At 56.4% G+C, this 16,642-nt stretch overlaps 11 protein-coding genes across 11 annotated transcripts; 5 read left to right on the forward strand and 6 right to left on the reverse strand.

Moving 5' to 3' along the window:
* Positions 1–92: 92 nt before the first annotated feature.
* Positions 93–781, reverse strand: K452DRAFT_293261 (uncharacterized protein). The gene has a single exon (XM_033541532.1). It carries the CDS (start codon positions 610–612, stop codon positions 445–447), a length of 168 nt encoding a protein of 55 aa, XP_033391093.1. The 5' UTR covers positions 613–781; the 3' UTR covers positions 93–444.
* A 948-nt stretch (positions 782–1,729) lies between these two features.
* K452DRAFT_314035 (uncharacterized protein) lies at positions 1,730–2,838 on the reverse strand (the record flags this gene model as incomplete). Its single annotated transcript, XM_033543719.1, has 3 exons — positions 1,730–2,140; positions 2,205–2,597; positions 2,659–2,838. The coding sequence occupies 3 exons, from the start codon at positions 2,836–2,838 to the stop codon at positions 1,730–1,732; spliced, it is 984 nt and encodes a 327-aa protein (XP_033391094.1).
* Positions 2,839–3,859: 1,021 nt separating this feature from the next.
* On the forward strand, positions 3,860–5,597 carry K452DRAFT_260764 (uncharacterized protein). The gene is made up of 3 exons (XM_033538546.1): positions 3,860–4,322; positions 4,376–5,015; positions 5,078–5,597. Exons 1-3 carry the CDS (start codon positions 3,927–3,929, stop codon positions 5,374–5,376), a joined length of 1,335 nt encoding a protein of 444 aa, XP_033391095.1. The 5' UTR covers positions 3,860–3,926; the 3' UTR covers positions 5,377–5,597.
* Positions 5,598–5,829: 232 nt separating this feature from the next.
* K452DRAFT_323087 (uncharacterized protein) lies at positions 5,830–6,641 on the forward strand. Its single transcript, XM_033544601.1, has one exon. The coding sequence runs from the start codon at positions 5,993–5,995 to the stop codon at positions 6,545–6,547; it is 555 nt and encodes a 184-aa protein (XP_033391096.1). The 5' UTR covers positions 5,830–5,992; the 3' UTR covers positions 6,548–6,641.
* Positions 6,642–6,867: 226 nt separating this feature from the next.
* Positions 6,868–9,668, reverse strand: K452DRAFT_323088 (uncharacterized protein). Its single transcript, XM_033544602.1, has 5 exons — positions 9,372–9,668; positions 8,977–9,297; positions 7,981–8,918; positions 7,145–7,927; positions 6,868–7,092 (listed from the first exon to the last, which is right to left on the reverse strand). Exons 1-5 carry the CDS (start codon positions 9,538–9,540, stop codon positions 7,060–7,062), a joined length of 2,244 nt encoding a protein of 747 aa, XP_033391097.1. The 5' UTR covers positions 9,541–9,668; the 3' UTR covers positions 6,868–7,059.
* Positions 9,640–10,387, reverse strand: K452DRAFT_260770 (uncharacterized protein). Its single transcript, XM_033538547.1, has 5 exons — positions 10,326–10,387; positions 10,211–10,267; positions 10,111–10,155; positions 9,960–10,044; positions 9,640–9,911 (listed from the first exon to the last, which is right to left on the reverse strand). The coding sequence occupies exons 1-5, from the start codon at positions 10,326–10,328 to the stop codon at positions 9,883–9,885; spliced, it is 219 nt and encodes a 72-aa protein (XP_033391098.1). The 5' UTR covers positions 10,329–10,387; the 3' UTR covers positions 9,640–9,882.
* Positions 10,388–10,705: 318 nt separating this feature from the next.
* K452DRAFT_239477 (uncharacterized protein) lies at positions 10,706–11,227 on the forward strand (the record flags this gene model as incomplete). The annotated part of the gene is made up of 1 exon (XM_033537727.1): positions 10,706–11,227. One exon carries the CDS (start codon positions 10,706–10,708, stop codon positions 11,225–11,227), a length of 522 nt encoding a protein of 173 aa, XP_033391099.1.
* Positions 11,165–11,933, reverse strand: K452DRAFT_293269 (uncharacterized protein). Its single transcript, XM_033541533.1, has one exon. The coding sequence runs from the start codon at positions 11,809–11,811 to the stop codon at positions 11,560–11,562; it is 252 nt and encodes an 83-aa protein (XP_033391100.1). The 5' UTR covers positions 11,812–11,933; the 3' UTR covers positions 11,165–11,559.
* Positions 11,934–12,295: 362 nt separating this feature from the next.
* On the forward strand, positions 12,296–12,981 carry K452DRAFT_239485 (uncharacterized protein; the record flags this gene model as incomplete). The annotated part of the gene is made up of 4 exons (XM_033537729.1): positions 12,296–12,326; positions 12,396–12,422; positions 12,559–12,623; positions 12,685–12,981. 4 exons carry the CDS (start codon positions 12,296–12,298, stop codon positions 12,979–12,981), a joined length of 420 nt encoding a protein of 139 aa, XP_033391101.1.
* A 594-nt stretch (positions 12,982–13,575) lies between these two features.
* K452DRAFT_239483 (uncharacterized protein) lies at positions 13,576–14,864 on the reverse strand (the record flags this gene model as incomplete). Its single annotated transcript, XM_033537728.1, has 3 exons — positions 13,576–13,868; positions 13,980–14,759; positions 14,813–14,864. 3 exons carry the CDS (start codon positions 14,862–14,864, stop codon positions 13,576–13,578), a joined length of 1,125 nt encoding a protein of 374 aa, XP_033391102.1.
* Positions 14,865–15,161: 297 nt separating this feature from the next.
* K452DRAFT_363203 (uncharacterized protein) lies at positions 15,162–16,642 on the forward strand. Its single transcript, XM_033546557.1, has 2 exons — positions 15,162–15,441; positions 15,506–16,642. Exons 1-2 carry the CDS (start codon positions 15,373–15,375, stop codon positions 16,280–16,282), a joined length of 846 nt encoding a protein of 281 aa, XP_033391103.1. The 5' UTR covers positions 15,162–15,372; the 3' UTR covers positions 16,283–16,642.

Genomic DNA, 16,642 nt, shown 5'->3' on the forward strand with positions numbered 1-16,642 from the left:
TCTAGGTTTTGTATCCGCAACCTGTACTCTAAGTGCGAGGGTAAGGAAATACAAGTGCAATGACTATACCACCAACGATGGTAGGACGAGAGAAAAAAAAAAAAAAAAAAAACGCGCGTAACAACAAGTGATGGGTTCAGAGCCCGGATCCATACAACTCTTATACGCCCTCGCCCCACGGGGCAAGTAGCTCCCGAAAGCCCACCCCACACAACCCCACCGTCAATCGTAACACGCCCACACGCCACTCACTAGACCCATAGACACACGACGCGCATCCAGCGAGCTGCACCCTCCGTTGCTCCGTCGCCTAGAAAACAGTCGTCACTGGCTGGTCATAAGCGCATCCTCGAAGTCGCTCCATCAGCCCACGCGCCCGTCACCCACCCACCAACCAACAGCCCGGCCAGACACACTTCCCCGACACGAGGCTCCGCACCACGGCTAAGGCGCAGCGCCGCGGGACGGAGGATTGGGATAGCGCTTCCTTTCCACCACCCGCACAACAGCAGCAGCAGCAATCAGCAGCGTGCAAACACGAGCGAGCGAGCCCGCGCGTTGGGGAAGATCGGCCTGGGCAAGGGGGGTCTGGGGCTGCGCACGCGCAGGCATGCTGCATGCGCGACGATGACGCGGGGCTGGTTGGCCCTCCTGCGCTGCACGCCGACCCAGAAGAGGCGCGCGCTCGTGCGTCTCTGCCCCGAGGTCGAGGCTTTGCGCAGTGCTACAGCACAGTACGGTAACAGACTGCGCCGATTGCTTTTCGAAAAAAAAAAAAAAAAAAACTGTAGCCTGTAGGCAGCGCGTCGCACTGCTCCGAGACAAGGCAAGAGCTGAACACCCACGGCACTCGCACAGACCTGTAGTTTTTCCTTAACAACTCACACAGTGCCCGCCGCCGCCACCGCGTCCCGGCGTCCGCATGACGGGCAAGCAGCGACCTGGCGTGCGAGGTGGGTGGGTGGGACCCCGGTGCGGGGTAAGGCCGCCGCCAGGTGCCGCCAGGTGCCGCCCCCCAAAGGAAAAAGTGCGGGGGTGGGGACCGGGACAACGCGTGTGGGACAGCGCGCCAACACCCGTCACCCGTCATCCAGCACCAACGTCGGCCGCCGGCGCAGAGCCAACTGGCACTCCGCCGCGCCCGCACCTTATCGCCCGCGCTATGCAGGTATCGCGCGCTGCGCCGTCGTGATTGGACTAGCCTCACGCGCCGCGCTGCCGCGCTGACGCCCGCGGCTTCCCTGAAGGGGTATGCCGGTCGGTTGGATTTCGCCCGTGGGACCGCCTTCACAGGGACGTGGATAAGCCTTTTGGCTCTGGATGAAGGGGGCGTGAGACCGATGGTGAGATGCTCGGTGTAGCTCTTCGTTGGGGGTGTAAAGGGTTGGTGGATTTGCTGATGGGGAGGGATGGGGTTGATAGGCGGGTATGTGCGGTGTTGTGTGCGAGGGGGATATGGGATGTTTAGATGGATGCGGCGGTGGTGGTTTCGACCTGGTGGATGGATTCATGGTTCTATGAGGTGGGTTGGCGTTCAACATCTCACTGGCATATGGATTGTTGGGAGATAACCCTGTGAATATTCTTCGTATGCTAAGCTTCTACTTCATGCGCCGCTGAGGACGTCCATTTCCAATCACCATGACTCCTTTTCGATGCCTTTCCGCCCATTTAGTTATAGAAGAAAGATATGAAGCCCTATGGGATAGAGATAGAGCAACTGGAATGATCACTTCTTTCCCTTTTTCTTCTTGGTGGTCTTCTTGATGGTGTTCTGGGTGGTAGCCATGTTTGCCTTATGTGCCTTATGGGCGACGGTCAGCTCCTTGATGATTTCCGACTGTGCCTTGTAATCTCTCTTCTGTTGAAGAATGACACCCTTGAGGTTGATCCTCTCTAGGCGGAGGGCGGCCTCGGCAGCACGTTCCTCTGTGGGAAGTTCGTTGAGATCAACGGGAGCAACGGCTCCGTTCTTGAGCTGCTCGAAGCGCTGTTCGCAGGCCGCGGGAGAGTAGAATGCGGAAGGCATGGTCCTGTGGAGCTCGGTGGCTGTCTTGTGGAAGACACGCGCACGAATAGCTTCAACTTCGGCCTCAACTTTCAACTGAGCGGCGTGGTAGGCAGCCAGCATGGCCTCGTCCTATGTCGTCATTAGCATACTGATAAGCAGTGACCTCAGTGGTCGTCTGGATAGAATGTCTTACTTCCTCAGATGTCCAGAATGCCTGGTAGTTCTCGAGTTGGCGGTCCTTCTCGTTCATTTTGACTTGGCAGATGCGACGATAACGCGTCACGATGGACTTCGCATCGTACTTGAGATTGAAGGTATGCTCGATGACTCCAGCGATGTGCTTATCTCCGAAGCCACTGGCCTTGAGGTCGAAGATGGTCTTGTCAATCACATCCAGGTTGGTAGTCACAGCCCGCCTGCTCTTGGTAGGCTGCCTACCAAAGGCAATCTGCCCAGCCAGGCTAGCGTGCGTTTCTGGCTGCTGGTAAGGGTCTTCAGGTGAGACGAAGAGAGAACCGTCGGCATCGAGGTCATGGAAATCTTCGTCGGACTGAGCTTGAACACCGGCATTCGCGTCGATAGGACGCTGAGGTGAGAGTGAGTCAGACAGCTAGGGCGTCGGGGCATATTCGTGGCTTCCAACATACCTCATACATGTCCTCGCTTTCGGCATCACTCAATGCGCCGGGGTCGAAGTCCTCATCATAGTCCATTTGAACATCGTCATCATCGTCGCTCATGATGCCGGCGTGGACGTTGAAGCGGTTATTGTAAGGAAGAAGGTTGGTTCCGGGGTTTATGTGGGTGATCTGGCCGTAGCCGGACATGATTAACTCAGGTCTGGCTGTGAAAGGCGGTTGTTTGATGTGAAAGGAACGTGGCCTCGAAGTAAGTTAAACGTGACAGTGAGTGTGATTGGCGAGGAGGAAGAAAGACCTCGGATGCGGAGGAAAGAGTTAATTAAGATGGGGGAGAAATAGACGGCGCGCGCACTCGTCGTCAATCCGCAAACTGCAGGTGCGGACAGGTCGTTCCTTCCTCACGCACATCATCGAGATGAGGCCATTGTTGCTAACCAGGTAGCGACTGCGGCCCTGGGTTCTGTGATAAGAACCAGCAGGGGTACAAGCAGATGTCCAACCTGCTGCGCTGGTCCAACATGTCACACTTGGAAGCAGAGTAAATGTCGCTGTATGTTTCCCTCTTTTATCGTGTCTGGAAGCACTCCATGTTCATGAAGAGTATTTAATGATCTACCTACCAAATCCATGCCGTCCATAGACAGGAGCACAATGGAGACTTACACAAATGGCCTAGTGGTCTATTTTATAGAATTACTAGGCGTACTACGTGAGGTGGAACTGGACCTAGTGGGTTACATGCAAGCCATACAGATATAGGCGAATTACGCTTTCGTAACTAAACTATAAACTATAAGCAGATCATAGGGATAAATTTGTATTGGTGTAAACGGTGTGGGCGACTTGACAAGTTGACAGGTTGACAGACCCTTGACAACCTGCTGACAGGCTTCGCTCCTGTGGCGCATTTCGAACGTCGAGCGTGGCTTCGGAGCGAGGATTTATCTCGGAAAGGCAAAGGGTTGCAAAAGGTAGGAAAATATCTGATAGATGATGGCGACCGTTGTTGCAAGACGTTTGATGAGCGGTTTCATCGACAGGCATGTGGCGTTATGACGCAAGCGGGGTAGGCGCAGCTTGTTCCGCCACACTTTCACCCTCACCTCGTCATGGTGCGCCTGCAGGAAACTTGATAGGCCTGGAATCACATGATAGAGTAATTGCCTCTTCTCCTGCTGCGTCGCGCCTCTCATCACACACTGCGCTTCTTTTTGCAATCAACCCAACTCTCTTTGTTCACCTTCCACCTTTCGCACACACCCTTATTTGCGGCCATGCTCGAATACTTTACCTACAAAAAGTTCAAGAACAACCGCGACAAGAAGAAGGCGGCACAGGTCGATGCTACGCCACCAAAGTCCCCAATCTTGAACAGTGCCGCGACACCCAAGTCCCCCATCTTGAACGATGAAGATGAGGCCTTCCTTGAGCGCATCACGTCCGAAGAAGCGCCACCTCCGCTTCCCAAGCGACCCGACGTCACTCCCAACAATGGTCAACGAACGAAGTCAAAGGACGCACAGACTGCGTTAATGGATGGCGCAGATCAGATTCCCTTGCCTACATCACCGCCGGCGACACCTGGTGATGCGCAAGCATTGGAAGAGAAGAACAACAAGAAGCGTGTAGGCTACTGGTCCTTTGTAACGGATATCCCCAAGCGCGCAAAGGTACAAGAGATTTTTATCCTGCACTAATTGAGCTCAAACTGATCATTTTATAGAGCAAGCGTCAGACCCAAGCAGCCACCGATCTTGCCGCTGCCGCTGAGACTGTCAAGAAGGGCGAGAGCGCCATACCCAAGGTCGCGGTCACGACCAACGAAGGCGAGGTTCAGAAAGAGGAGCAAGACCTGACGGCCGTACTGGATCAGCTTAATCTGGCCGCTGTCAACAACCGAGTGTTCAGTTTCTCAAAGGAGTCACAAGAACTGCTTGAAAAATTCAAGCAAGTGCTTAAAGACCTGGTCAACGGAGCGCCGCACGCCTACGACGACCTCGAGAAGCTGCTGAAGAACTCCGATGATCAGCTCTCCAAGATGTACGGATCGTTGCCTCCGTTCTTGCAGAACCTCGTCAAGCAACTGCCGACCAAGATGACGGCGGCACTGGCTCCCGAGCTCCTTGCGGCTACGGCCGAGAAGCCTGGTTTCGACGCTTCGCATTTGAATGAAGGGGATGCGAGAGGCGGAGACAAGAAGAAGAAGAAGAAGAGCAATTGGACGCGTGTTCCGCCTCTCAAGAAGCTCGTTTCCGAACAGGGTGCGGTTGCTGCCATGCTCCGCAGTATCCTCAACTTCCTCAAGCTGCGCTTCCCAGCCCTTGTTTCCGGTACCAATGTGTTGATGAGCTTGGCGGTCTTCCGTAAGTTTACCGCTACCTACATCACCGTTTAATTCTCAATCATATCTAACAATACTGGCCAGTTCTCCTATTCGTCTTCTGGTACTGCCACAAGCGTGGCCGTGAAGTCCGCCTTGCCAAGGAGGCCGAAGCTCATAGCGCGGCGAGCTCGCAGTCCAATCTCAACAAGAGCGCCTCGTCTTCTGATGTCGACGAAACCATCCTCACGCCCGGTGCGCGCAATGCTCGAAGCACGGAGCCACCAATCACCATTCACGAATCTCCAGCGACGGAAGATTATTCTGGTGCTACGGTCAGAGATCTACCCTCTGTCTTGGACTTGCCGGACCCGAAGACTGTGCCTCTTCCAAAGGAGAAGTAGTCGGGCACAATATGATACCCTTTTTGCTCTCAATACCGAGTTGGCTTAGATTGAAAACTGGAGTTGCCATGGATGGATCAGGGACGGCGCGGATGGATCACGATAACGAAAGCGACGATTGCTTTAATGATAGCGGGACAAGCGAGTTGGTCTTTCGTGCTGGTTTAGGTTTTTGCATTGCTTTTTGGGTCGTAAGGATACCTTAGATACTGAAACATCACTTCTCTTTCATGACTATTCACGTTCACACGATTCTTCATTTATGGCGAGTTGTGGTTGCTACTGTAGATCTGGTATTAGAGAGCTCTCTGAATTTTCAGAGTAGTTGGAGCTGCAATAAAGCCAGAGCTCGATAAATGTGTCATTGTATGGGATGTAGCTTTGACTGAAACCTCATCTTCACACGAATTAACATGTTAAGTGTAGAATAGACTATAAGTGCCCACTCATACGACTGCATCTTCTTTACATCTCCAGAAACCAATCCGCCAGGGTGGTGCTTCACTTTCTCACTTCAGTCATATCAACCGAACCTGCTTCACTTCACTGTTCTACAACTTCACTCACTTCAGTTTGAACGCCCAGAAGCATACGTTCTGAAGCATACGTTCTCACCATGAACCCTCCTCTCCCCGACCATCGCATCCGCGCAAGCCTCCTCGAACCATCGTTCGAAGCTCCAAACCTCGCCATGAAGGCCAAAAAGCTTCACCCAGAGAGCGACATGCTCCTCATCCTCAAAGACAACAGCAAGCTCAGCGTATCCTCCGCCATCATGGCAAACGCCTCCGAGATCTTCACCACCATATTCGCAACCTACCCACTCGAGCGTGACGACGGCAGCTCCGCCCTACGCAAGAAGATCATCCTGCCAGGTGACGATGCCAAGGCCATGACGACGCTGTGCGCGGCTCTTCACCACGCGCACAACTCGCTTGGCAGTGAAGTCCCGTCCTTGGAGCAGCTGCGCGAGATCGCCCTCATCGTCGACAAGTACCAGTGCGGCGCTGCGGCGCTGCGGCCTGCTTTCGCGCGCTGGCTGCCGCAGGCTCTTGGCAACGTGCGCGGCAATAGTGACAGGACTTCCTTCGGGCTGTATGGCGACCTGCTGGCGTTTGCGCGCCTGCTCGATAACCCCGCGCTCTTCTACGCCTGCGAGTGCGGCGTGTGAGCGCGTGCTGGGCGAGGTGCTTGCGAGATATTTTTGCCTGGAGTGCTTGGCGCGGTTTGATGTCCAGGGCGTGAAGATCGGGATTCGGGATGCGGCAAGGGAGGCGATGGAGCAGGCTGCGGGTGTGTGCTTGGAGTGTGTTGACGATGAGGGTCGTCGTGTTGATGGGAAGAGGGTTAGGAAGTGTCGGCGCATGCATCACTGGTAGATGCCATTGCGAGTGAGGCTGAGTGAAGTGGCAGACTTTGAGTTCGCTAAGTACTCACCTCACTTCACCTCGTCATGTCGGTCTGGGTGAAGGCTCAACTTGATGCTGGCATATACCAGAGCCGGCTCCAGCGCATCGCACATAATTCTTCTTTTCTAGGTAGCAAATTCTCATCAGCAAGTGACATTCCCCAAGCACCCCCAGTTCTATCGATATATGGTATTCTTGTTAGTAGGACATGATCGGTCTCCTAAGGGCCAGCAGGATGCCCGTCCAACGCCAACCCAAAGCCACTCTCTTATCATTACCACGAGTACGCGTTACCAAGGTCGTGTTCCTGCAACCAGTTAGTGACCATTCAACGATCCCAGATACCCTCAACGACTTACCTTGATGTATTCCCCGCCCTTCTCCAACCAATCTGCCTTCGTGACAAAGCTGCCCCTGTTCCTATCGTTACCCGCCCACCTCGCGGCGCCCCTCCAAGCATCCAACACGGGATCCTTCGCCTTCCTCACCACCAACGGCGCAGCACTAGGCAAGCACGCCGTGAGCTCCTCGCGCAGCCTTTCCTCAAAGCCTTTGAACATGGTGTTCCCGCCCGTCAAAAACACGTCCTTGAGCACGTCCTGCTGCCTCGAGTGTCCCGCCAGCCGCTCCGTCAGAATAGACGCCGCGATCTCGACAATGCCCGCCTGGTCTAGCCCCGCGATGCTGGGCTGAAACACGACTTCCGGCACGCGGATGCGCTCCACGTTCAGATGCACCTGGTGGGCCTCGCGCTGGCTCTCGGAGTCGAAGGCGTAGGGCCCGCGCACGAACGCGTGCACGAGGCTCTTGCTCCAGTCGGTCTGCGCCTCGCGCGTGCTTTCCTCTGTGAAGTGCGGGTCGTGCTTGAGCAGCTGCGCTTCGATGGTCTTGAGGCTCGCGTTCAGGTCTTCTTCTTCCTCGTCGTCGGAGCCCTCGCCTGTCGCAATCGTGCGGTACACGCCCCAGTCGGCGTCGTCGGCACCGAACGTGTCGTCGTCGCCTCCGCCGCGGCGTCGTTTCTTGGTGGGGTTGTCGGATGCTAGGTTCGCGATCGATTTCATACGCATTTGCGCAGCAAGCGACTTGCGGTTTCCCAGATCGGCTTTGAGCCGTTCCCGGTCCTTGATCTTTTGAATGATTGCCTGAGGATCGTCAATATATGTATCTCTGAACAATCGAATAACAATGGACGCACCTGACGAGCTGCTCTCCGCTCTCCGATCCATGCATCTGGTTCCCGTTCGCGCCTCTCGTTGTCTAGGCGCTGTTCCTCTGCTATCCGGGCCTTTTCGCGCTCCTTTTCCGCTTTCGCGCGGAGCCGCGCCTCGTAGTTTGACTTCATCAATCGTTGCTGACGCTTCTGTTTGATGCCGTCTTCGTCAAGCTGGTCGTCAGCAACTTCCAACAACGGGAAGGTGGGCGGTTCCTGTTCCTCTTCCTCCATGTCGCCAACGTCCTTGTTGCGAGCCTTGCGGATAGACTTGTCCAGCTCCTTTATCCTCTTATCCAACTGAGCCTCGTCCGAAAAGTCATCAGACTCCAACATCCGCTTAGCCTCTTTCTTGGTGGTATCCTGAATGCGGACCTGGAGATCTTTGTAGTAAGCGAGCTCCTGCTCCTTTGCGATGAGTTTCTCCAACCGCATCTTCGCCGCTTGCTCCTGTAACCGCCTACCACTCTCCTTGCGCTTCTCAGCTGCCCGCGCCAGCTCTTCCGCCGTTTTTTGGACCACCACCTGCTCCGTGTAGGGAAATTGGAGGACGACATCCCGATCCTCCAGCCCGGTCCAGTCCAAGTACCTGCTGAGCTCATTCTCGTAATCTGTTGAGATATAGCAATGTTCCCGAACGAGATCCTCTGCCTGGACATCGGTAAGCTTGCCAGGGAAATTGGGGTATTTGAGGCGGAGGAGCTTCTGAAGGTATTCCGCGCTCTGGAACCGACCCCAGTTGATACGTGTGGCATGCGTGAGCATGGGCTTGGACTCGACAACCGGAACGAGATGTGTAGATGTGTAGGAGGATGATACGACGAGTCCGTTGCGACCATTGTTGTAGTTGTAGGAGAACAGCGAATCGATGCCATATGCGACAGAGGGCGCGCCATACAGTTCGAACAGGATTTCGGACATAGCTGAGGGAGCGTTAGTATGTAACCTTCGTGCTAAGCTCACAGCGGGAGATAAGCTCACTCCTTCTTGAATAGCCCAAGTTTGCGACAGGTTCTGTCATTACAACCGGCCGTGAAATGCCCCCTCTCGACCCGTCTATTCCCATCTTCATGAAGACGTAATCAAGCACACCTTCCATGGCATCCCAGTTGTTTATTATACTGCTCCCAGGCTCGTAGATGTTCTTCGCTTGTCCTCGTGCCGTGCCGTCCGCGTATACTTCGTTTCCAATGAATTGGAATGTGGTGTTCAGCTTGCGATCTCGATAGCGCGCCATCATCGGCGCAACTTGGAGGCGAGGGTTTTGGTCAAAGGACCAGCCGGCCCGGACAGTGGAAGAGCCTGTAGAGTGGTTGGTTAGCTGGAGCTCCACGGTGTCTAGATGCGCGACCGTAGGCCAAGGAGGCTTCAAGTACCATTGTCAATAACGATTGCCGTGTCCGCAGAGCTTCGTCGGTAGCCCTCGGTATCTATAGCGCGATAGCCCTGGACCGGCGGGTCCCTGACAGCCCAGAGCTTCTCCGGCGGCGGTTTGGGGTTGTTGCGCACAACTTGCGGGGTGTCGGTCGCCATGGGTTGGACCATGATAAACGATGGAAGTGTGAGGACTCGAGGTGAGGATGTCAGTAGAGCTCAGGTCATCATCCGCGACAGCAAAGAGCACGGGCGAGCAAGTGCAAAGATGGCCGTTGTTGTGTATTCGTTAAAGATGTTGTCACTCTTAAGTCTCGAGTTACTCCAGAAGCCGCGCCGTGATCGTCCAAGCATCCCAAGCTCCGGCAACCAGGCCCTTGATCCGTGCGCCAAAAGCCGCCTGCCGCCCTAGTGACCGCCGCAAGTTTGCGTGATCATGGGTAACAACCTGAAAGGAAATTTCCCAAAAACAAAATGTGAAAGAGAAGGTTTAGTAGCAATTGACTTTCAGCCTCAAGCAGGATCTTTCAAGCTATCCGTAGCTGCGTCGGGTATCAGCAGTGTCACTTGAAGAAGGAAGAATCACAAACCTTCTAGGTGGAAGAGAACATTGGATTGGTAGTTCTTGAACATCTGAGCAACAAGCTCAACATTCATGTTCTGGATGTTGATTTCCTGGGTTTGAGTCAGTTTCCCCCATGTACATGTGCGGCCAAAAGGGCTGCGGTGAGTAGTATGCACCTGAAGGCTTTTGTTCAGGACCATGACGGCCTCATTCAGCTTCTCCTACAAACATATAAGTTTTCCGGCTAGCTGCATGTCTGCGAGATAACACACTTACCACATTGGTGATGATGCGTCCAAGAAGGAGGCTCTGTTGGTGTTCGTGGGGGCTTTCCTGAAGAGGCGGGTCAGAACACAACAAACCCGATTGAGGCTTTCTGCACATTGCCTACCATTGTGCGAGTAGTTTCTGGGTATCGGCTACTAGTTTCTGTATAAGTCCACTCTTCGGCGGTTGTGTTTGTTGACAAGCCAGCGCTGAAGCAACGGGCATCAACAAGCCTCGCAAGGCCGAGATGGCGCCGCTAACCAGAACCAGAGCTAGGGTGGAGCTCCAGGCCGAAGCTCCCATACGTACTCCATCCCCATCACCACCGACTTGCGAGCCCCGAGTAGACGCCCTTCCGCCCTACTCTCAGCCATCCAAGGCAAACAGTCCATTTTTGTCACAGAACAGCGCCCGTGACCGAAGAAACCCCCCAGGAAGTCAAGTCGGCGTTCCAACAACCCCCCAAGGGCAGCTCCCAAGCGCACTTCAACCACCCCATCCAAGATGGCGCCCATAAACTCCTCCACCGACGAGAAGACACACCAGGCTCTCCTGGCCCAACTCGACATGCACCGTGTGCACAAACCCTTCCGCAACCCGAACTGGAAGCCGCCGCAACGCCGCAACAAGAACGTCAAGCAGATCATCTCCGAGGCGCAGCGCAAAGAAGCGTCCGTCATGGCGACGCAGAACAACAGCGGAACGTCTACGCCCGCGGTCCCGCGAGCCAACAGCGACGGCAGCAACATCGCGCAGGCCGCCCAGAACCTCGGCGCGCTGGTGGCAGAGAAGAACGGCAAGGCGGCCGTGGGACCTGCCGTCACGTACACCAATGTAGAGGCTCCTCCGAGTCTGCAGGTCAAGCGGAAATACTGCGATATCACAGGCTTGCCATCCGCGTACATGGATCCCAAGACGAGGCTGAGGTACCACAATGCCGAGATCTTCGGACTCATCAGGACGATGGGACAGGGGACGACGGAGCAGTATCTGGCCGCCAGAGGAGCGCATACCGTGCTCAAATGAGAGACACGCAGGTGGGAAGAGTTCGTCTTGGACTTGCACACCAGCAATCGCGTTTGCCCACAAAAGTCATGTTGGATTACTGGCACGGCATAGGGTCATCGCATCTCACACGAGCCTCCATCAGAAACAGCATTTCCATCGAACGGATGTATTACGAAGCTATGTCACTCTACCTAGAGCATGTACGACCCACAAAGTCAAGCCCCTTCCACCCGCCCTGCCCCTCTCGAGACAGGGTTCAAGAAGACGCTCCGGCTTAATCGGGATCGATAGATACCTTTTTGTCTTCGCCAAAGCGGCATGGTACCGAAGTCTCATTGAGGAGACCCCAGTTACAGTTGGACGAGCCATACTGTTGCCGCGGCGGTGGAGGTTGTGAAAGGGTCTGGGCTGATAACGAAGCCAGAGACGAGAGGATCTCTCGATAGCATAGAATGAAATCTGAGCGTGTTTTTTGCGGCTCCAGAGAAGACCTTGTCAGTGTCGAGGCGAGCATACTTTGCGATGAATGAGTGCCATCCTGCCATCCATCGTAACAGACCCACGGAAAGCTGCAGCAGCGAAGGGGATTCGAAGCAACTCATGCAGCCAGCAAACCCATCATCGCCATCTCCACGAATCCATTCGTAGGCATATACTCTCCGCAACGTTGGTGAGGACTGAGACGGCGTTGAAACCGGAGACGAACATCGAGTCCAGAGAGAGCGACGGGAGGGTGCAGCGCGCGCGAATTTTCTCGGCGAAAAGAAAACGCGCCAAGGCAGTGGACTGGCGACGCGCGTGGGCGGGCGGTACCTTGCGCTAAGCGGGCCGATCACTTCCACGCAACGTAAACGGGCTTGTCCGTGCCCTGCGTCGCAGCAGCTTTCAGGCCCTAACCGTACGCTCATCAACCAACACACCCAACACGCACGCTGCTAGCTAGCTACGCATTCCCGCGCCTCTCCTCTCCACATCACCGATTTCCGCCCACTGTCGCCGCCGCCGTCCTCCTCATCTTCCTCGCCGATCGTCCCTGCGACTGCTCTCTTATCTACACGCCTCTCTGTTCGGAAATAGGCTGCCAAGATGCCGTCCTTCTGGCTCAGCGACACGCAAAGTACGCCGTGCCCGTGTGTGCGTGTTGGAAACCTAGAGAGCCCCTGCTAACGCCTCTGCGCCCGTGTAGAAATTGGCGTCGCCTTCTGCTCTGGGGGTAGGTACGACACCTTGCGCCGGCGCACACTCTATCCATCCATCTCCATAACATAACCGCCGCAACCCGCCCTCCCCACAACAACAACAACAACAACAACAACAATGCGCTTCCTCTAACCCTCGCACCCACATAGGCGGCTTCTTCCTCCTCGCAGGCGTGATGATGTTCTTTGACCGCGCGCTCCTAGCCATGGGCAACGTACGTGCCCCCCACCTCCACAACCCCCACAACCCCCCAGCTAACGCCCCGCACCCCCCAGATCCTCTTCCTCCTCGGCCTGACCCTGCTGATCGGCCTCCAAAAAACCGCGCTCTTCTTCGCGCGGCGGCAGAAGCTGGCGGGCACGGCCAGCTTCGCCGCCGGCATCGCGCTGATACTGCTGCGCTGGGCGTTTGTGGGCTTCTGCTTCGAGCTGTACGGCATCTTTGTGCTGTTCGGCGACTTCTTCGCCACGATTGCCGGGTTCGTGCGGCCGGTGCCCGTCGTTGGGCCGTATGTGGCTGGGTTTTTGGAGCGGGTTAGTGGCGGGCGGAGGAATGCTGAACTGCCGGTTTGAGAGAGATAAGTGTGGGAGGGGAAGGGGGGAGATTGGTGTTGGTGAGGGTGTGATTGGGAGGCGTGGCCCTGGCCTACTTGGAGGGAAGTGAATGAAGGAAGAGAAGAGCAGAATGAGTGCGGCTATGTGCGGTGGAGGATGAATAATGGCGTATGAAGACGAAGCATCATGAGGCGTTGGGCGGCTTTGGAGTTGGTTGTACCGAGGTACGCGCAAAAAAGTATTTACCTATATATATATCTGGGCTGCGGTTAGTTCCATCTGCGCACAGCAAACAAGCAAGCAAGCATCCTTTCAGACAGAGAGAAGAGTCATTCAAGCATTCGTGAAGCTAAAACGAAGCAACCCGCTGGTAGGTATGCCCAAATGCCGCCCTACTACTCTTACTGTTGCAGCAAATGCCTGGCAGTTTTTGATGCCTATTCATTTTTAACCTTCCAATGTCATCACAAAAAAAGAACTCTCTTTTTAAAAAAGCAGAAAAAGCAACTTTTCAAACACCAGACAGGTGGAAGAACGTGTCAAGACATCACACCGAAAAGCACCGCTGCTGCCCCCCAACCTCCACAAAACGGGATGTGCAGCCCGCGCCGTTTATTGCGCGGCGGCGCCGTTGGTGGTGACGCTCTGGCCCTTTTGCCTGCGCTCGCGCACGGCGGCGGCCAGGTTCTCGAGCACGCCCTCGGTCGTGTCCCAGTCGATGCAGGCGTCGGTGATGGAGACGCCCTTCTTGAGGCCCGAGGGGCCCTCGGCCGGCACCTTCTGGTTGCCCTCGTTGATGTTGGACTCGATCATGACGCCGACGATGCCGTTCTCGCCCTCGCGGATCTGGTCCGCAATGACGCCCGCGACTATGGGCTGGTTGCGGTGGTTCTTGCTCGAGTTGCCTGTGTGTGTGGGGCATGACGTCAGTTTGGGTTCCAGCTAGGGTTTTGGGTCGGTGGGTCGCGCGATGGCCATGCCATGCCATCCCATGCACATGGATTGGGTATACATACCGTGCGAGCAGTCAATCATCATGACCTCCCTCTGGCTCTTCTTGGCCAGGGCCTCGCGCGCGGCCTTGACGTTGTCGGCGTCGTAGTTGGTGCCCTTGGTGCCGCCGCGCAGGATGACGAAGCAGTGCTCGTTGCCGCTGGTGCGGGTGATGGCGGCGAGGCCCTGCTTGGTGACGCCGAGGAAGTGGTGGCTGGCAGCGGCGGCGCCGATGGCGTCGACGGCGACCGTCAGGCTGCCGTCGGTGCCGTTCTTGAAGCCAATGGGGAACGACAGGCCCGAGGCCAACTCGCGGTGCAGCTGCGACTCGGTGGTGCGCGCGCCCACGGCGCCCAGCGAAATCAGGTCCGACAGGTACTGGGGCGAGATGGTGTCGAGCATTTCAGAGGCAATGGGCATTCCCTGGGTGGTGAGGTCGCAGTAGAGCTTGCGCGAGACGCGCAGGCCCTTGTTGATCTTGTAGCTCTCGTCAATGTCCGGGTCGTTGATCAGGCCCTTCCAGCCGACCGTGGTACGGGGCTTTTCCAGGTACGCGCGCATGATGATGCACAGGTCGTCGTTGAGCTTGTCGGCCAGGGCCTTGAGCCGCTGGCAGTACTCGACGGCCGTCTCCGGGTCGTGGATGGAGCAGGGCCCGACCATGACCAGCAGACGGTCGTCCTGCTGGTGGATGATGCGCGCGGCCTCGCGGCGTCCGCGCAGCACCGTCTTGCGCGATACCTCGGACATGGGCAGCTCCGAGGCCAGCAGCTGGGGAGGGATGAGCGGGTCATAGCCGAGGACTGGGTTCAATGTCAGCAAGCGTAGGTGGTGGCGGAGGAGGGGCAGGACGCACCGCGAACGTCGTCGGAGAGCTCATTGCGGAGGCTGTCAATTGCGTCGGCCATGGTTGTGATGGGGAGGATGAAAGGGGAATGCTCAAGAGAGAGGAATTGACGATTGCGGGTGACGGGAGAGCAGGAAAAAGTTGAGTCACAGGGCGGGAAGCCGGTGGCAGGTGGCAGAATAATTCACAGCTGATCTGGCCGGATTCGGAAGGGCTTGTGGGGAAGGACGAGCGGGAGCTAAAATATCCCTAATCTTATCAGATGGCGTGCATTGTCATCAATTCCGGCGCGTGCCTGAAAGTGCCCGCAGTGCGTGCCTGACCCGGAGGGCTGTGTCGAGCTCGAGTTTCACCTCCGCCCGCTCGACCTATCCCGCGCCTCAAGCCGGAAGCTGCACTCGCTGAAACCTGCCTCACGGCGCTTGCTGCCAATTTCAGCTCCGACAATGCCACAGACGCCTGCCCTATATCATGACCCACTTTGCTGACGCCCTTTTTTCTTAATTTGAACCTTACTGCTGCCTGCTGCCTTGTGACCGTCTAGTCTACTTCTTCTTCTTCTCGTCGCCATGTTCCGCATGTCCAATAAGCGCCCGCGCGAGGACGACGATGACGACCCCACCGTGCACCACGATAAGGTACCATCCACGCCCATCCCGCCTCGCACCAGTCCGAGACCACTCAAAACTAAACTTTTAGCAGATCAAAAAGCATCGTGTCGGCGAAGCTCCGCAGCGCGCACATCCTCCCGTGCCGCCATTCTTAAACCTGCACCACCACCAAATCAGATCTCCGTCCTACCTCCCACCGGCTCTGACGCCGGGCCAATCCGACGACTCGGGATGTGACTCGCCGGACCTGCCGCCGTACATGGCTGCCAGCGCGCACAGCGACACGGACATGCAAGACTGCTATGAAGACGATTTCAACATGCTGCGCTCCAACCCCAACTCGCCCGCCCTGCCGTTCATGCTCCCGGAACGCCTGAACCCGCGCCTCCCCACCGACAGCACTGGCCGCATCCCCACCCCCATCTACGGCTCCTTCCCTCCAGCCAGCAAAGCGGCTCTCCCGCGCGGCTCCAGCGACATCAGCACCATGGAGCTCGAAGAGCCGCCCACCCCCACGACCACCAGCACCAGCACCAGCTCTTTCACCCGCGGCCGCGGTCGCCGCATGCCCTCGCCCATCAGCGAGAACGAGTCCTCCGTCGCCACGCCCACGTCCGAGGCCGGCAGCCGGCTGTCGCGCCTCCGCGTCTCGGCCGACGAGGGCATGGACGTGGACATGCCGTCGCCAGCCTCGGCGACAGGCTCGGGTTTCTCGTCCCCGCGCTTGCATGACCCTAGGGCTGGCGGCCGTTCCCGCAGCGGCGCTATCACTACCGGCAAGAAGAAGTTCTTTATGGGGTTTCGTGACGATTGCCCTAAGTGCTTGGCGAAGGTGCCGGGACACAACGCGCATTTCCTTCCGCTTTGATTTGGGTTAGCTTTCTCTCTCTCTCTCTCTTTTCTCTCTCTTTTCTCTCGCTTTTCTCTCATGGCTCTTGGCTTTGCTTTGCTTGGTTTGGCTTGGTTACGACGCGGCGTTTGGAGCGTATAGGCAAGCGAACGGACGGGCGCGCGTGTAAACATCTGCGGGCATTTCTGGACGGATGGATGGATGGATGGAGGGACGGGTACACAAGGAAGGAGCCTTGGGCGGGGTTATAGCTGGCTTGCTAGATACGGCGCCTCCCTGGCTTATAACGGGACTGACGGACAGTGATGCCGAGATGCGCGCAAATACAGGAGTTCTTTTTCGTTGTTGTTGTTGTTGTTGTTGTTGTTGTTGTTGTTG

The sequence above is a fragment of the Aplosporella prunicola genome, assembly GCF_010093885.1.
Source record: "Aplosporella prunicola CBS 121167 unplaced genomic scaffold K452scaffold_119, whole genome shotgun sequence".
In the NCBI taxonomy this organism is placed as follows: domain Eukaryota; kingdom Fungi; phylum Ascomycota; class Dothideomycetes; order Botryosphaeriales; family Aplosporellaceae; genus Aplosporella; species Aplosporella prunicola.

What these genes read in the sequence shown, in the direction of transcription:
- K452DRAFT_293261 (XM_033541532.1), bottom strand. Translation starts at nt 612, where the DNA reads ATGCCTGCGCGTGCGCAGCCCCAGACCCCCCTTGCCCAGGCCGATCTT.
- K452DRAFT_260764 (XM_033538546.1), top strand. Translation starts at nt 3,927, where the DNA reads ATGCTCGAATACTTTACCTACAAAAAGTTCAAGAACAACCGCGACAAG. An exon ending in ATATCCCCAAGCGCGCAAAG is followed by an intron (nt 4,323 to 4,375) that starts GTACAAGAGATT and finishes ATCATTTTATAG; the next exon opens with AGCAAGCGTCAGACCCAAGC. An exon ending in GATGAGCTTGGCGGTCTTCC is followed by an intron (nt 5,016 to 5,077) that starts GTAAGTTTACCG and finishes AATACTGGCCAG; the next exon opens with TTCTCCTATTCGTCTTCTGG.
- K452DRAFT_323087 (XM_033544601.1), top strand. Translation starts at nt 5,993, where the DNA reads ATGAACCCTCCTCTCCCCGACCATCGCATCCGCGCAAGCCTCCTCGAA.
- K452DRAFT_323088 (XM_033544602.1), bottom strand. Translation starts at nt 9,540, where the DNA reads ATGGTCCAACCCATGGCGACCGACACCCCGCAAGTTGTGCGCAACAAC. An exon ending in GGCAATCGTTATTGACAATG is followed by an intron (nt 9,298 to 9,371) that starts GTACTTGAAGCC and finishes ACCACTCTACAG; the next exon opens with GCTCTTCCACTGTCCGGGCC. An exon ending in AGGGCGGGGAATACATCAAG is followed by an intron (nt 7,093 to 7,144) that starts GTAAGTCGTTGA and finishes AACTGGTTGCAG; the next exon opens with GAACACGACCTTGGTAACGC.
- K452DRAFT_260770 (XM_033538547.1), bottom strand. An exon ending in GACGCATCATCACCAATGTG is followed by an intron (nt 10,156 to 10,210) that starts GTAAGTGTGTTA and finishes ATATGTTTGTAG; the next exon opens with GAGAAGCTGAATGAGGCCGT. An exon ending in TGTTCTCTTCCACCTAGAAG is followed by an intron (nt 9,912 to 9,959) that starts GTTTGTGATTCT and finishes TACCCGACGCAG; the next exon opens with CTACGGATAGCTTGAAAGAT.
- K452DRAFT_293269 (XM_033541533.1), bottom strand. Translation starts at nt 11,811, where the DNA reads ATGAGTTGCTTCGAATCCCCTTCGCTGCTGCAGCTTTCCGTGGGTCTG.
- K452DRAFT_363203 (XM_033546557.1), top strand. Translation starts at nt 15,373, where the DNA reads ATGTTCCGCATGTCCAATAAGCGCCCGCGCGAGGACGACGATGACGAC. An exon ending in CCACCGTGCACCACGATAAG is followed by an intron (nt 15,442 to 15,505) that starts GTACCATCCACG and finishes AACTTTTAGCAG; the next exon opens with ATCAAAAAGCATCGTGTCGG.